Raw genomic sequence first — 18327 nt, forward strand, 5'->3', positions numbered from 1 at the left:
GCATCACTGACTCAATGGACTTGAGTTTGAGCAGGCTCTGGAAGTTGGTGTTGGATAGGGAAGCCTGGCATGCTGCAGTCCATGGTGTTGCAAAGAGTTGGACACTACTGAGCAACTGAACTGGGGTGATACTTCAGATTTAAAAGAGATTAGAGGAGAGAAGGGTAAAGGCAGGGAGTACAATGAGGGATCGGGGGAATTTAAGATGACTCCTAGGCTTCAAACTTGGAAGATTGTCAGGATGGTGATGCAGTTAGTCAAATGGAATTCTGGAAGCAGAGAACATCTGAGGTACTGTGGAAGGAGTGAGTGCAGTTTTAGATTGTTGAATTTGAGGTGTGTTTGAGGAATCTGGGAGTAGATATTCAGTAGGGAGGGGGTGACAGAAGTACGGATCTCAATGGAAAGTTCTGAGGTAGAGATACAGATTTGGAAACCATCAACATATAGGTGGTAGGTAGTTAAAACAGTAATAGCTGGTGATACTAGGGACAGGGAGTAGAGTCAGCATAGAAGGAAAGTTTATTTTATTTAGTGCAAAGAGATGAATTTTACTGCCAGTTTGTGATTTTGTAAAGCAGTTTTGGGGGGGACTTTGAGTATTATATCTCTGTATTTTCCTCTTGAGAATTGTCATCTTAGTGTTGCTGTCAGCCAGGAAATGGATATTTTTTCCATTCGTGTCTTTCCAAGTTAAATTAATACCCAATGTGTTGAAAGTTTCTGCTTGGAGAGGGGCATTTATAAAATTTTATTCTAACTGTATGGAATTTATTTTGTACATTTACCTTGTATTTATGCTCTGTCTCTCAGTTGTGTCCAACTCTTTGCAACCCCATGGGCTGTTACCCATCAGGCTCCTCTGTCCATGGGATTCTCCAGGTAAGAATACTGGAGTGGGTTGCCATTTCCTCCTCCAGGGGATCTTCATGACCCAGAGATCAAACCCAAGTCTCTTGCATGTCCTGCATTTGTAGGCAGATTCTTTACCACTGAGCCACCTGGGTAGCCAAAGCTTATATATAGCAACTTAAAAAAAAAAAATTTACTTATTCTGGTCACACTGCTGGTTTGCAGGATCTCAGTTCCCTGACCAGTGATTGAACTTGGGCCATGGCAGTGAAAGCCTGGAATCCTAGCCATTAGGATTCCATTGGGAATCATTAGGCAATCAGAGAACTCCCTTTAGCAAATTTATTTTCAAAAAATATCTTGGTATTAGGTGATTTTTTTTTCTTAACTACAAGGCCTAGGCTTTTATTGAGTACAGTGAGACATGACTGACTTCTTTACTATCTGAATAGCACTGCAAGTTCTTTTAAGATTTTTTTTTTTTTTGATGTGGACCATTTTTAAACTCTTTATTGAATTTGTTACAATATTTCTTATGTTTTATGTTTTTTCAGTATTGAATGTTTTACAGTATTTTTTCTATGTTTTTTGTTTTACATTTTTTGATTTCTTTGGCTGAGAGACACGTGGAGTCTTAGCTCCCTGACCAGGGAGTGAACCTGCACCTCCCTGCCTTGGAAGGCAAAGTCTTAACTCCTGGACCTCCAGGGAAGTCCCAAGCAATGAGAGTTTATACTACGTTGAATATTCCAGATAGCTTCCAACAGGCACACAGCTTGTTGAAGAAGGTAGCTTCCTGGATTACAAACACAAAACCACTTCTACAAAATGTTTGAGAATCCCTCCTGGAAAGAAAATAATATATCTGGGATTTTATCTTTTATCAGTTGTTAATTAGGACAATTGTTCTTAAGTCTCCTCCATTAAGTTGTTTTTGTTTTTTTGGTTTTTTTTTGGCCCTTGGCAGCAAAAAGTGCAGAGCCCTAGCCACTGGACCACCAGGAAATTCCCTATAATGTTTTATCTTTGATATCTATTCTGTATCATGTTATTAAAAGCTCTATAAATGGTATTTTTTGAGTGTTAATCGATAATCAGTTTGCATTTCATTAATTTCATCGTTGACGTAGGTAAAAATTAGAGCAGTGTTACGATAACCTGGTTTTAGCACCATTTACAATAGTAAGACATGGAAGCAACCCAGATGTGCATGGACAGATGCTTGGGTTAAGAAAGTTGTCATGTGTATATGCCAAATGTGTGCTACACACACACATGTACATACATACATGCGTACATACATATGCACACTTGGTGTCTCAACTGGTAAAGAATCCTTCTGCAATGCAGGAGGCTCAGGTTTGATCCGTTGGTCAGAAAGATCCCCTGGAGAAGGAAATGGTAACCCACGCCTAGAGAATCCCATGGACAGAGGAGTCTGGCGGGCTACAGTCCATGGGGTTGCGAGAGTTGAAAGCAACTTAGTGACCAAACCACACACACAGTGGAATATTACTGAGCCATAAAAAGAGGGAAATACTTTTGGCACTCAGTGAAATAAGTCAGAGACAAATACTATACAATATTAGTTACAGAAACAGACTTACAGACATAGAAAACAAACTTAGTTACCAAAGGGGAGAAGGGAAGGGGGAGAGACAAATTAAGGGTAGTATGGGACTAACAGATACAAACTACTATATGTAAAATAGATAAGCAGCAAGGGTTTACTGCAGAGCACAGGGAATATGCCCATTATCTTATAATAATTTATAATGAAATATGCAAAAATACCAACTCACTATGCTCTATACCTGAAACTAAGACAGTATTGTAAACTATACTTCAATTAAAAAATAATTGCTTTTAGTTTCCTCCAGCTGATGTGAAACTATGGATACTAAAAGCTGTTCTGCAACTCAGTTTATTTAGGGTCCTTTGATTCTGTGTTAGGGCATATGTGATTCTGGCAGATCGCACCAGAAGTGGGTGTTAAATTCTAAATGCAAAGCCTAGAATGATGCTTTGGTGCCACTGAGGAACTATTGTAGGATTTAAAAGAGGATTTAGATTTTAAGAATTATCCCAAATTAACATTATTCTTTCATGAATAAACTTAATTTAAAAATTGCGAGCCTTCCACCTGAAATCTAATTTCTTTAAAATTTCTCCTAAACAAAACTTTTTGTCATTTCAAATCTAATTTCATGTTGGTATTTTTTTTCTATTTTTATGTTATGATTTATCTTAATCTGGCAGGTATACATATGGATATAGCTGTAAGACTAGACTGTGACCTGAGCAAGGGAGAATAGACTTGATCTTTTTCTACCATTTGCTCTTGAATTATCCCTCGGCATATTTTGATTTGCCTCGGTATAGGCCTTGATGTTGTAGCTTTATATGCAAAAATATACTGAATAGTTTAAAAGAAACCCTAAAGTGTTTCTCATTGGTATAGAGTATAAACCTAAGTCATTTGCTCTTCAGACAACATAACTAATGATGGTTCTTTCTGCTAGCCCATCAGTACTCTAAATAAGGAACAATGATAACGAACCATATATAATAGCTTGTTGAATTATCTTTACTTTTGTGTTGGATAGATGAAATTAAATAATTGTTTTTTTCTTTTTCTTAAGGTTGTAAGAGAACTAGTCAAATATACGAATCACTTTAGAATCTTGGCTCTTAGTGCCACACCAGGTAGTGATATAAAAGTAAGTAAAATTTATTACCATGTAAGAAAATAAGAACTTTTGTATGCTACCAAATCAGTTTCCCATTCTAGTATTTAACATCAGGCGTACAACATTTCTTATAAGATGCCTTCCTTTTCTATGGTTGCAGGAAATTGTCTGCATTAGTAGTTTTCAGACTTCAGCATGTCAAAGAATCACTTGACACTGTTAAATTGTTAGTGTTTTCAGTTCTTTTTAAATTTCATCTTGAAATGACTTTAGACTTCCAGAAAATATGCAAAAATTAAAGTCTCTGTATATACTTCACTCAGCTTCCCCTAATGTTATCATTTTACATAATTGTAGTCAAATGATCAAAACCAGGAAATTAACACTGGTACAATACTAGTGACTGATCTGCAGGCCTTATTTGAATGTTGCCAGTTTTCCCACCAGTGTCCTTTTCTGCTCGTGGGTCCAGTCCATAATCCCACGCTGCCTTTAGTTCTCTTGACCCCTCAGTTCCTTCCCAGCTGTGCCGGTTCCTCCTCCTTTTCTTGTCTTCTGTGACCCTGAGACTTCTGAAGAGTGGGGTCAGTCGTTTTGTAGAATATCCCTGAATTTGCAGTTGGCCGACGTTTTCTTAGCGCTTCCCTGTTGGCTCCGTGCTGACTGGAGTGAAACTGTGTGTGCGTTTTTGACAAGAATACCCCAAAAGCGATGCTCTGCCTTTCTTGGAGCATCGCATCAGAGAATACATGATAATTTGTCTTTTTATTGGTGCTGTTAATCTTGACTTGGTTAAGATGATGCCTTCCTGGTTTTTACATTGTAAAGCTTCCTGTTTTACCCTTTGTAATTAAGTTTGTTGTAGGGGAGATACTTTAGCACCCAGTGATGGTTCTTGCTTGCAACAATCATTTCTGTGCTGTTTGCCTAATTATTATTTCCTTTTTTTTTTTTTTTTTTTTTTTACATTTCTTTTACATTTTTAAATGTTGTATTCTTCTGTAGTGAAGAGCGGTCTTACTTATTTTTATTTCAGTTCTCTACATCACTAGGGACTAATGGAGATACATATACATATATATATATATATATATATATATATATATATAATGAACTACAGTCCAGTACCATCACTAATAATCTTTTGTTCACATTGTTTTAGATTTGGGTACTGGGAGTTCCTTGAAGATGGCTCCTGTGCCTTTAAAAAGCACTCTTTTCCTTGTTTGTTTGTTTTGAATACTCCTAACCTACTGAGATCACAAGATATTTTACGCTCGTTTAGTATTTTTCCTGTTCCCTCTGTGGAATGAACCATTTCTCCAGGGAGCTTGGGTGTCCTTTATTGGAGGGTGGTGAAAATGCAGGTTTTGAGCTGTGTCCCATGCCACTCTAATTTAGTAGTTCTGAATGGTCTTTTGTGTTGGGTTTTGGATAACTTCAAAGATAGCTTTCAGTTCTGCCAAGCCGTAAGACTTTTTTCCTTCTGTCCACACCTTGATTACTTTTAGAAATTTCTGTTCTTTTGTTTCCTGCAAGCCTTGTTTAAACATGCTTGATGGTTTTTAGTCATCTTTTAAGTCTCCTCTTAAATATCACCTCTTCAGAAAAACTCACTCTTAAGCTATCAAAAGTCAACTCTTCCTATCTTGTGATTTTCTTCTTAATATCTGTCACAGTCTGTTATTCTTTTGCTTATTCACTGCTGTCTTTTTTAGCTCCTGCTGAATTAGTAGCTACATGAAAGTAGGGATTATGTATGTCTTGGTATCTCTCACCAGTTCAATATCTAGCATGTGGGAGTTATTCAAATATTTGTTCAGTGATTAAAAGTACTAAAGTATTACTCAACTTTATAAAATGGTCATACACTTATCCTAGATATTGAATGTTTGTGGACCTTAAGTAACTATACTCTACTACTATATTAGGCATTGTACTAGGTGTTGGGAATACAAAGATGTGATTCTTGCCCTAGAGTACTTTTTGTCTGAAAGCCCATGAGGTTTTTCTAGTTTAAAAAAAAAAAAGAGTTCTTAATTTCTAGATACTTTCAGGATTCTCTCTCCCTCCTACCATCTATCTATCCATCCACCTCTCCCTTCCATTCTTTTCATTATGCTCAGGAGTACCGTGGTCTAATGGTACAGCAATTAGACCAACAGGTTTTTTGTTTTTTCTCATATTCTGTATTTTTACAATTAAGTTCCTTTATAAGCTTTGGTTGAATGAAATTTAGCTTTAGAAATGTATTGAGATATATATATATAGATTTAAATGGAAAATATTTCACTCATGTATTTAAAAGATTTTTACTGGCCACACCGCACAGCTTGTGGGATCTTAGTTCCCCGATACTTAACCACTGGGTTGCCAGAGACTTCCCCCCACTCATTTATTACTAATTAGTTTAGTGTAGGACCTGTTCCCTCAGTTTCTTAGCAAGCCAATTAGTAAAGTATTCCTGAGATACAGTTGTATGCTTTAATACTAGAGGGACTTCTCTGTTTTCCCCATTAAAAATCAATGAAAAAAAAGTATTTGCTAAGGAATCAGGAAGTCTGGGTTTTAGTTCTGGCTCTAAAACTGACTGATATATTTTGAGGATTTGGTTTGCTAATCTCAAATTTCTCTTTTGTCTGAGTCTTTATTGATAGGAAAACACAAAACTATATTGAGGAGCTTGCTGGACATTTACTAATATTCTTATATCTTGGATGCTTGGCTTGAAGGGCAACATGCAAGAAAGATGTTATAAAGGCCTTCTCCCTCTGTTGCTCCACTTCTGATGTGCTATACTTTATAGTTTTAAAAATATTTGAAGATAAAAGTTTCTAAATTTTTTCAAAAATGTACTGCTATCTTATTTTTGTTAGTGACAAACTAAAACATTTAACAAGTAATATAATATATAATTGTACTTAATTGATTTTCTGTAGGCTGTGCAGCAGGTTATTACTAATCTGCTCATTGGGCAAATAGAGCTTCGTTCTGAGGACTCTCCAGATATTTTGCCATACTCTCACGAAAGACGAGTTGAAAAGCTTGTTGTTCCTCTTGGTGAAGAACTTGCAGCTATCCAAAAGGCGTATGTACAGGTAAGCCATTTTTATAATTCAGGGTTTGTTTTTTAATTACTTATTCATTTATTTTGGTTGTGCTGGGTGCTCTTGTCTGCTTGGGCTTTTCTCTAGTTGCAGCGAGCGGGGGCTACTCTCTAGTCTGGTGCACAGGCTTCTCGTTGTGGTGGCTTCTTGCTGCAGAGCCCGGCTCTTGGGTGCACAGGCTTCAGTAGTTGTGGCTTCTGGGCTCTAGCGCACACACTCAGCAGTTGTGGCACACGGGCCTTAGTGGCTCCACGGTTTGTGAGACTTCCCGGACCAGGGATGGAATCTGTGTCCCCTGTACTGGCAGGCGGATTCTTCACCACTGAGTCAGCAGGGAAGCCCCAGCGTTTTCATAAATGAACTGATAATGTAATTATTTTTGTTAATAAAATCTGCCTGTGAAAGTATATAGTCATTTTATATAATTAATATGTTGAAAAATTCTTTGAAATTAAGATTTTTAGTATGAGCACCATGTTCTATTTGTGCTGGCAGACTATGAGTTAAAGAGGAAATATGTAATGATGGACCATTTCTAAAGCCAATAATAGGCTTATAGTTTATATTTCTTAAATAAACCTTTTAACTGAAGTATAACCCTCCCCCACCAAATATATGGACAGCAGAGGTACCCGAAATGTAAGTGTGCAGCTCAGTCAATTTTCACATAGTGAACACACTCGAAACATGTATCCAGATTCAATTAGAAGTTTCTTTGTAAGGAATTTGTTTCAGTCCCTGATCCCTGTATAGCAGTGTTTCTCAACTATCTTACCTACTTGGTGGCATTTGGCAACGTCTTGACACATTTTTGGTTGTTCTACTAACTGGGGGGAGTGGGGTACTTGCTACTGGCATTGAGGCCAGGAACGCTACTTAATATCCCACAGTGGACAGGAAACCCCCCCAATAACAAAGAACTATCTGGTTCAAGCGTCAGTACTGTAGCTGTAAGGGAAACTGCTTAGACAGTTATCACTTTCAATGGGAGAAATTTGGGATAACAATTAGTTTTCTAAGGTTCATGATTTACCATCATGCTAGGAGAATACCTTGTTTTCATATCCTTATTGCTGTGGATTAAAGATGGCTACAAATTTCTTTCCACTGAGGGGCAGGGTACATTTCTCTTTCCTTAGAATCTAGGCCTGCCCTCTGCTGACTCTGACCAATAGAGCATGATGGACCCTGAGCCATGGTGAGCCTCAAAAGAAAGGAGAAGCCAGTAGATAGCTAGAAGTGAGGGTGCAGACATGTGGTCCCAGTTGACCTGTTTCAGCTAGCCCCAAGCCATCTGAGGCTCCAGACATCAGGAGCAGAGACAAGCTATCACTGCAGTGCCCTGACAGATTTCTTTTTGATTTTGAATATTTTGTTTTGCAATAATTTTAGGCTTTTAGGAAATTTGCAAAAATAGTATGGAGAGTTCTAGTGGGGAGATCCTTCGAGACTATGCAAATATATCTTGTTTCTCAAAATATTTTGTTCACTAACTTTAAAATATACTGATGGTTCTTGCCTACAACAGTTTCTTCTGTATTTGCCTAATCATTGTTTCTTGTTTCCCTCAATTTTTTTTTCTGCATTTGTTAATTTGAATGCCTGTATAATGAAGGGCTGTTTCTTCTCCCCTGTTTATTTTTTCAGTTCTTTATATTAATGTGTATAATTTTTATACTAATGGATAATTATTTTCTCTTGTGGGTTAAGTGCTGTATTATCATTATTAATTTTATTGCTCAGATTGTTCCAGCTGTGGCCATTAGGAGATCCTTTAAGGTGGCTCCTGTGCCCTTTAGACTTATGCTTTTTCTGCAAGGGGTCATCAGGGGAGGCCTGTTGTTGTTTAGTTGCTCAGTCTTGTCCGCCTCTTTGCGACCCTGTGGACTGTAACCCACCAAGCTCCTCTATTCATGGGATTCTCCAGGCAGGAATACTGGAGTGGGTTGCCATTTCCTCCCCCACAGGGGAGGCCTAATCCCTCACTTTCTGGCATTACAAGATGTTTTATAGTCATTTAGTAGTTGTTCTGTCCCAGCTGTGGAATCAGCCATTTCTCCAAGGAATCCTTGTGCCTTTTATGGAAGAGCTGTGTTTAAAGACCAAGACATGGGAACTAGATACGCTCGTTGTTACTGTTGTCATCACTTCTAGGCCCTCTCTGTGACCTGTTTGAATTCTTTCCTGCAGAAAAACAATCAGGAACAAATAAAAGGATTGTTTTAATCTATGGCATTTTGAATTATTGTGTCATTCAAGAATAAGTAAACAATGTTTATCTATCATTTAACCTTTAATACGTCTTAAAGAGAAATTTTATGAAAATATGGTTTGATTTTTGTTTCTAAATGTAACAAAATTCTCAGTGTTAATAATTTAAGATGTAGCAGAGTCTTTTCTGGTAATCATCTCATAAATACTAATACATTTGGTTATTATTCAATCACTCCTTTTTTAAGAATATAAAATTATAATTTGTACAATCACGTGTAATTTAACTTCATTGATTTTTTTAAGATTGCTTCTTTAGGCAACAGGTGTGATCAGCAAAGCTGGAAGAGAGGAGAGATTGAAATGTACTAAAATAGCTGTATTTTAGGAAATAAAACATAGGTACAAATTTGAATGATTAATTACATATTGCTATAGTCTGTCTTCATCTGGAGAGCCCTTTTTACCTTCACTGTGGAATCAAACTCAGGACCTTTTACCTGCTGTTTCCTCTGCCTAGATTGCTCTGTCTTTAGAACTTCTTGTGCTAGACCTACTTCTTATTCTGCTGTCAAGTGTTACCTCTTAAAAGAAGCCATCTTTGGTGGCATGAACACGGGAAGGACTGTGGAAGCCTGGCTGCCCAGCTCTCCCCTGAGAGCGTCGCTGCTGCCACCCATGCAGCAGCAAGCTGTCACTGGCCCAGCCCAGGTCACCGCCTTTCTGCAGCTCAGTACCAGAGACGGCCCTGGCCCAGAGTGGTCCACCTGCAGCCAGGGGCCCTCGTGGGGAAGGGCTGCCCAGAAGAGGAAGGATACGGGGCCAGGTCAAAATCCAAGGACCCGATCCTCTGCATCCTGGGGCCAGACACGGGTGAGGCGGGGATCCCGGCAGCATGGCTGCCGCTGCTCCCAGTGCTAAGTCGCTCGGTAGTGTCCGACTCTGCGACGCCACGGACTGTAGCCCACCAGGCCTCTCTGTCCAGGGGATTCTCCAGGAAAGAACACTGGAGTGGGGTGCCATGCTCTCTCGCTGCTCCCATCCCTCCCACAAAAAAATAGAAGGAAACCATCTTTGTCCACCTTATATAAAAGCAACCCCCTTCCCCACATACAGCATTACTATGTTTTAGGTTCTTGAATACATTTGTCATAATCAAAACTCTCTGCTTTCTGTATTTCTTTATTCCTTTCTTCCCTCTATCGAATTTTAACTTTATGAAAGCAGAAATTCATTTCTCTCAGCCGCAGTATCCCCAGCATCAAGAACAATGCTTTATACATAGTAAATGCCTAATGAATATTTTTGAAAGAATTAATCAGTGAATGAAATTAAAAGTATTCAAGGCGTTTTGACTTTGTCATCACTCTGCAGATATTTATCAGACTTGTTCTAGGCACTGATGATGCAACAGAAAACAAAAAAATCAAAGCTCTCCTTTCATTGTGCTTAGGTCAGGGAAAGGGGAGGAGAGTAAAGAAATAAACAGCTAAACACATATGTTCTTAAATTGTAATTGAATCTAATAATTGATTCTGCTGACTCTCATGGATATTATCTGGGGGTAAATGTCAGATTTAAATTTTACTTTAAAATTTTATCATCTCTTCTGTGTTTACTTAAAGTTTACATTTTAAGACTAGTATATAATTTAATATATATAACTATTTTACTGTGTGAGGAAATGACTGTATTTGAAAAAGGATTTTAAAACAAAAACTAAATATCTTTGAAACTTGCAGATTTTGGAAGCATTTGCCAGTTCTTTGATTCAGAGGAATGTTTTGATGAAAAAAGATATTCCCAATCTAACAAAATACCAGATAATTCTTGCAAGAGATCAATTTAGGAAAAACCCATCTCCAAATATTGTGGTAGGTATTTTAAAATAAATTTTGATGATAGACTAAGTTCTTACTCAAAGCAAGGATGAAATGTAAATAATGATTGGTTTTTGGTGTATATTAGTTCATCAGGAATTCAGGTATGATTTATATAGTTTATAGTGAAGTGAAAGTCACTCAGGCCTGTCTGACTCTTTGCAACCTCTTGGACTATACAGTCCATGGAATTCTCCAGGCCAGAATAATGGTATGGGTAGCCTTTCCCTTCTCCAGGAGATCTTCCCAACCCAGGGATCAAACCCAGGTCTCCCACATTGCAGGTGGATTCTTTACCAGCTGAGCCACAAGGGAAGCCCCAACTTTTATACAGTTTATGGAAGCACCAAAAAAATCTAGCAGGAGTACAGTTTGATAATGTGAATTAAGACAAATTTACCTTATAACATTTTTTAAAGTTTATTTACTTATTTGGCTGTGTCAGGTCTTAGTTGTGGCATGTGGTATGCAGAGCATGTGGGCTCAGCAGTTATGGCCCTGGGCCTAGTTGCCCCACAACTTGTGAGATTCTAGCTCCCTGACCTGGGAGCAAACCCACTTCTTCTGCATTCCAAGGAGGACTCCAAACCACTGGACTACCAGGGAAGTCCCTATCTTGTAACTTTTAAAATTGATCTTTCAGTTCACTTCTGTTCTGCAAAGTCAAAGAAGGGTCATAAGAAGGTAGATCTTAACCTACTTTTAGACGTCTGGCATTTAGTTTTAATTCTCCTTCCTGAAGTCAGAGTAAACATTGCAGTAAGCTTCGTATTTTCACTCTTCTTTGGGAAAAAAATAGATGGATAGGGAAGAGATCCATCAGGTTAGGTCCAAAGTCAGAAGAGATGCTCACAAGCACAAAAAGGCACTGAGTCATTCTTGGAACTGAGAGAATGCATGTGCAAAAGATCAGGGCAACTGAATAAAGGTGTGAAGGAGACAGTGAGCAAATGGATTTGAATGAGGTGAAGGATTGAGGAAGTCAGATATGTTGTTTACTCTAGTTTGTGACTGCCTGGGAGTAGCTTTAAATGTTACACTAGAATTAAGGACTTTATTCTGTAGTATCAGGGGAACCACAAAGGAAGTCTTCTGTGAAATTGCAGTGTATTATTTTAAACTTTAATAAAGCTGAGCGCCGAAGAATTGATGCTTTTGAACTGTGGTGTTGGATAAGACTCTTGAGAGTCCCTTGGACTGCAAGAAGATCCAGCCAGTCCATTCTAAAGGAGCTCAGTCCTGGGTGTTCTTTGGAAGGAATAATGCTAATGCTGAAACTCCAGTACTTTGGCCACCTTATGCGAAGAGTTGACTCACTGGAAAAGACTCTGATGCTGGGAGGGATTGGCGGCAGGAGGAGAAGGGGACGACAGAGGATGAGATGGCTGGATGGCATCACTGACTCAGTGGACGTGAGTTTGAGTGAACTCCGGGAGTTGGTGATGGACAGGGAGGCCTGGCGTACTGGGCTTCATGCGGTTGCAAAGAGTCAGACATGACTGAGCAACTGAACTGAACTGAAAGTGTTTAAAGTTTATTCTAGGAGTTAAAGTTTCATTGAAATTTTAAATCATAAATCTAAACCTGTTGAACTTGATCCACTGATGATATTGTTTTATCCTTTTAGGTAATTAGGGTGCCATTTTAGAGTATTTATCACTATCCTAGAAACAAATAAGTGTAACTAGTATTAATTGCTAGTAAAAATGTAAGGTATTGAATAACATTCTTCATCTCTAATAAAGGAAAATGATTAAAATACATTCTCAGTGGTCGTCTTTAAAGGTATCTTATCATATAGATGGGCTTCCCTGGTGGCTCGGAGGTTAAAGCGTCTGCCTCCAATGCGGGAGACCCGGGTTTGATCCCTGGGTCGGGAAGATCCCCTGGAGAAAGAAATGGCAATCCACTCCAGTATTCTTGCCTGGAGAATCCCATGGACGGAGAAGCCTAGTATGTTACAGTCCACGGGCTCACAAAGAGTTGGACACGACTGAGCGACTTCACCTTCACCTGATCATATAGATATACTCACCTTTTCTCCCCTAAAAGGAATATGTACTTCACTTTTCCTTGAGAGTAGTGGTTAAAAGCACAACAATACTGGGCCAGATTTCCTGGGTGCAAATAGTGGCTCGGTTACTTACCACCTGTATGAGCTTCTGTGTCTCTAAATGGGCATGACAGTAGTACCTGCCTCCTAGGTGTTAAGATCGCTACATTTGTAAAAGTAGTGTTCTTGTAACACTGTTCTGATGTTACTGTGGCATGTGTACTTGGTGTTAAATGTTAGTGTTAAAGAGTTTGACCCAATATATGTCCTGATGTCAGAAACCACTGGATAGGCCCATATCTGTTTTATTTTCCCTTGTGTCCCAAATGTCTGCCTCAGTGCTTAGCAAATAGTAGATGCTTATTAAATTGTTTTGAAAGACCAAATGAATCTATATACTGCTAATAATTTACCTGTAAAAAAAACAGCATATGATAAATATTCACCCCTTCATTTATTCTCTTTAAAATGTAAGTTTCCTATTGAATTAAATGAAGGGGCAGATTTTATATAGACTACACATTGATCACAGGACATTCAATAGAACCAATAAGTTCTGCAGAGTACATGTATCTTCATTTCTTTCTCTGGGTAAATTTGATACATGCTTTGTTTTTTTTCTTAATTTTAGGGAATCCAACAAGGCATAATTGAGGGAGAGTTTGCTATTTGTATTAGTTTATATCATGGTTATGAATTATTGCAGCAAATGGGAATGAGATCATTATATTTTTTCCTCTGTGGAATTATGGATGGAACTAAAGGTAAATTATATGGAATTATTTAAAGAAGTGATAACATATATTATTTTGGTTAATGATATGTATATTGAACAGTTTGGATTACTTCAGGGGCTTTACTTGAAAAAGCAATGAAACAGTTATATAACAAATTTTTTCTTCTTGTTTTTTTCTTTTTCCTTTTATTTTGCTTAAACAATAGACATATATTTTTACAGTTCTGGAGACTGGGATGTCCAAGATTAAGAAACATCCCAAACCTTGTTTGATTTTTGCTATATTACTGGAAAAAAAGAAGCCATTCATCAATACAAATGTGAATGTGAAACTGGGAAAAGTTGCTGGTTTTCGTTTTTAAATTTGAAAAGCTTACATTCATTGCTGAATTGTAATTTCATTTAAATAAATAATGCATTTGATTACTTTGTTATTAAACTTAATGGGAAAATATTTTCTTAATTTCTGAAGGAATGACTCGGGTGAGAAATGAACTTAGCCGAAACGCGGACTTCATGAAACTTTATGATCATCTAGACAGAATGTTTGCACATACGCGTAGTACTTCAGCAAGTGGCGTTTCTGCTATCCAGAAAGGTCTGTTTTTTCTTTAAAAATTTTATATTGTTTCTTCTTTATCAAGGTTAATTTTTAAATTAAGCTCCATTGATCCACATGTCTATTTATACCTACTTATATTTCTGAAACCATAGACCTGTTAAACATAAAGATTTTATTATTCAACTTAGGATAATATATATTCAAGTAGTTCATGAACCTTAAACATACAATAGAAGTTAATAGGAGTTGTTACTGGTGGTGAAAATTTTCAGAACTACCAACTACTGATTGTAGCTTAAATAAATATGAGCTTTTGCCTTCTGCTTTGCTGCTTATTCCTATTTGGATTATTTCTCAGAATGAAATTTTCATAACAATTCAAAGTTTATCTTACAATAAGGTTTGTGTGCTATCCAGATACCAGTTACTGTTTAAATAAATTTAAAAAAAAAGAGTTTTAACAAATCCATTTTGAAAAGGATAATTAAAATACATGAATGTAATGGAATATGAAAAAAACACAGATTTTTGTTTGTTGTTTTTTTTTCCCCCCCAGGAGGTAAAGATAAAAAGTTCTGCTATAGTCATCCCAAATTAAAGAAATTAGAAGAAGTTGTAGTTGAACACTTCAAGTCATGGAATGGTAGGTTGCATTTAATATCCTCAAGGCAAGGCAAAGTCATGAAAAAGCTAAAACTCTGATTTGTTAGTTTTTGCTAACATTTCTTATGGAGAAGATGAGCTTTTAATTATTCTGGATTATGAATATAAAAAAAACTTAGAAATTTTGGCAGCATACGGGCCAGGGAGATGGTGGAAATGTTAACAATAGGGTATTATGTGAAAAGGAAAAGTCAGCCTAAGACAGTATAAGGGAAGCAGATAGTAAAAACTATATATAATATTTAGTTCAGTTCATTTCAGTTTGGTCTGTCAGTCGTGTCTGACTCTTTGTGACCCCATGGACCGCAGTATGCCAGGCCTCCCTGTCCATCACCAACTCCCGGAGTCTACTCAAACTCAGGTCCATTGAGTCAGTGATGCCATCCAACCGTCTCATCCTCTGTCGTCCCCTTCTCCTCCTGCCTTCTATCTTTCCCAGCCTCAGGATCTTTTCAAATGAGTCAGTTCTTCACATCAGGTGGCCAGAGTATTGGAGTTTCAGCTTCAGCATCAGTCCTTCCAATGAACACCCAGGGCTGATCTCCTTTAGGATGGACTGGTTGGATCTCCTTGCAGTCCAAGGGACTCTCAAGAGTCTTCTCCAACACCACAGTTCAAAAGCATCAATTCTTCAGCACTCAGCAACTTTATAGTCCAGCTTTCACATCCATACATGACCACTGGAAAAACCATGGCTTTGACAAGACAGACCTTTGTTGGCAAAGGAATGTCTCTGCTTTTTAATATGCTGTCTAGGTTGGTCATAACTTTCCTTCCAAGGAATAAACGTCTTCTAATTTCATGGCTGCAGTCACCATCTGCAGTGATTTTGGAGCCCCAAAAAATAAAGTCTGTCACTGTTTCTGGAATTTACCTGGAATAATTTTCCCTTTCAAAAGCACCTGCTTCTTTTTCCTTAGGTATCAAATATTAGCTTTATGTGTGTTGAAGGTAAAGTCGCTCAGTTGTGTCCGACTCTTTGCGACCCCGTGGACTGTAACCTACTAGGCTTCTCTGTCCATGGGATTCTCCAGGCAAGAATACTGGAGTGGATTGCCATTTCCTTCTCCAGGGGATCTTCCTGACCCAGGGGTCGAACCCGGGTCTCCCGCATCGAAGGCAGACGCTTTAACCTCTGAGCCAGGGGAGTCATTACATGATTAATGTAATCATTACATGATTAATGTAATATGAATTGTGTTTCAGAAGGATTGTCAGAGTTCCATGCAAGGTTAAAAAACAAAAGAAAACAAAAAACAAAAGCCCCCTCATACACACACAGCTTGCAATTAGTAACCAGTTATACTCAAGTCTGCATACCTTATATTTGCTATTTGATTTCATCATCACCTCAATCCATTTTAAAGTGAAGTCACTCAGTCATGTCCGACTCTTTGCAGCCCATGGACTGTAGCCCACCAGGCTGCTCCATCAGTGGGATTTTCCAGGCAAGAGTACTGGAGTGGGTTGCCATTTCCTTCTCCAATCCATTTGAGATATGAAGAAACTAAAGCTTAAAGAGATTAAATGAAAGAGATTAAATCACTGCCATGGTCACACATTGCCCAGAGGCTAAGTGATCCAGCCTCAAAGTCATGTTATTCGTGCATTCTACTCCTCCCAAGCACAGAGAAAGTGGGAGCAGCTTTGTGACTGCAAGTAGGGTATATTCTGCAGTTTTCCGTAGAGAATTTGAAAGTATCAGTAATTCAGGGACAGAGTACCATGACCTGGGTTAAGACAGTGCCTACTGAGCAGAAAGGAAAGGGACGTTTTAGAGAATCAATGGACGCTCTGTAGACGTGTGCTTCTGGTTTAGAAGGTAACGAGGCATAAGAAGCATCATGCATAAATTGAAGGACTGATCACAAGGTAAGTTTTATTTGATTTATTTGGGGTTTTATTTTACCATAGCCAGTGAGAGATAAGGAGCCAGGTTTAAAATGACTGGAAAAGGTAGAAGAAAAACCAGCAAAGGTTTAAAATGCTTTAAATTACTTTTTTGAAAGAACTGTTACAACTGTAACTCACTGGTATATAGTTACAGGTTTATTTGCCTTTTGAATTATCTAAATGCTTTTTTTAACACTTGTAATTATAGTATTTTTTGGTTATACAGCTCAAAAGACGTCTGATAAGAAATGTGATGAGACCAGAGTTATGATCTTCTCTTCATTTAGAGATAGTGTTCAAGAAATTGCAGAAATGCTTTTACCGCATCAGCCAGTTATTAGAGTAATGACTTTTGTTGGCCATGCCTCAGGAAAAAGCATGAAAGGTTTTACCCAGAAGGAGCAACTGGAGGTAATGATTTTTTGAGTTGATGAATATAAAAATAAAATTGATATGCTTATGCCATTTTATTTTGTTTGTTAAGCTATAGCTTAAAGATAATTTTATACTAAATATATAAATAAACCTAGGCATATTTTGGCATTGCCTTTCTTTGGGATTGGAATGAAAACTGACCTTTTCCAGTCCTGTGGCCACTGCTGAGTTTTCAGTCTTTGCTGGCATTGAGTGCAGCGCTTTCACAGCATCATCTTTTAGGATCTGAAATAGCTCAACTGGAATTCCATCACCTCCACTAGCTTTGTTCGTAGTGATGCTTCCTAAGGCCCACTTGACTTCGCATTCCAGGATGTCTGGCCCTAGGTGAGTGACCATATCATCATGATTATCTGGGTCATGAAGATCTTTTTTGTATAGTTCTTCTGTGTATTCTTGCCACCTCTTAATCTCTGGTGCTTCTGTTAGGTCCATACCATTTCTGTCCTTAATTGAGCCCATCTTTGCATGAAATGTTCCCCTGGTATCTCTAATTTTCTTGAAGAGATCTCTAGTCTTCCCCTTGCTATTGTTTTCCTCTTATTTCTTTGCACTGATCACTGAGGAAGCCTTTCTTATCTCTTCTTGCTATTCTTTGGAACTCTGCATTCAAATGGGTATATCTTTCCTTTTCTCCTTTGCCTTCTGCTTCTCTTCTTTTCACAGCTATTTGTAAGGCCTCGTCAGACAACCATTTTGCCTTTTTGCATTTCTTTTTCTTGAGGATGGTCTTGATCCCTGCCTCCTGTACAGTGTAACGAACCTCCGTCCATAGTTCATCAGGCACTCTGTCTATCAGATCTAGTCCCTTAAATCTGTTTCTCACTTCCACTGTATAATCTTAAGGGATTTGATTTAGGTCATACCTGAATGGTCTAGTGGTTTCCCCTACTGTCTTCCATTTAAGTCTGAATTTGGCAATAAGGAGTTCATGATCTGAGCCACAGTCTGCTCCTGGTCTTGTTTACACTGACTATATAGAACTTCTCCACTTTTGGCTGCAAAGAATATAATCAATCTGATTTTGGTATTGACCAACTGGTGACGTCCATTTGTAGAGCCTTCTCTTGTGTTGTTGGAAAAAGGTGTTTGCTGTGACCAGTGCATTCTCTTGGCAAAACTCTATTAGTCTTTGCCCTGCTTCATTCTGTACTCCAAGCCAAATTTGCCTGTTACTCCAGGTGTTTCTTATCTCTCTACTTTTGCATTCCAGTCCCCTATAATGAAAAGGACATCTTACCCGCT

The 18327-nt window shown here is 38.1% G+C and overlaps 1 protein-coding gene across 2 annotated transcripts in view; it reads left to right on the forward strand.

The window, feature by feature from the left end:
* Window positions 1-18327, forward strand: part of FANCM (Fanconi anemia complementation group M) — a 60621-nt gene that overhangs the window by 3356 nt on the left and 38938 nt on the right. For both annotated transcript variants that reach the window (XM_005695288.2, XM_013973158.2), the window contains exons 3-9: window positions 3495-3572; window positions 6482-6640; window positions 10603-10734; window positions 13425-13557; window positions 14002-14127; window positions 14648-14734; window positions 16874-17058. In XM_005695288.2, the coding sequence (XP_005695345.2) occupies window positions 3495-3572; window positions 6482-6640; window positions 10603-10734; window positions 13425-13557; window positions 14002-14127; window positions 14648-14734; window positions 16874-17058 (900 nt within the window). The remainder of the gene's footprint in view (window positions 1-3494; window positions 3573-6481; window positions 6641-10602; window positions 10735-13424; window positions 13558-14001; window positions 14128-14647; window positions 14735-16873; window positions 17059-18327) is intronic.

The sequence above is a fragment of the Capra hircus genome, chromosome 21 (assembly GCF_001704415.2).
Source record: "Capra hircus breed San Clemente chromosome 21, ASM170441v1, whole genome shotgun sequence".
In the NCBI taxonomy this organism is placed as follows: Eukaryota; Metazoa; Chordata; class Mammalia; order Artiodactyla; family Bovidae; genus Capra; species Capra hircus.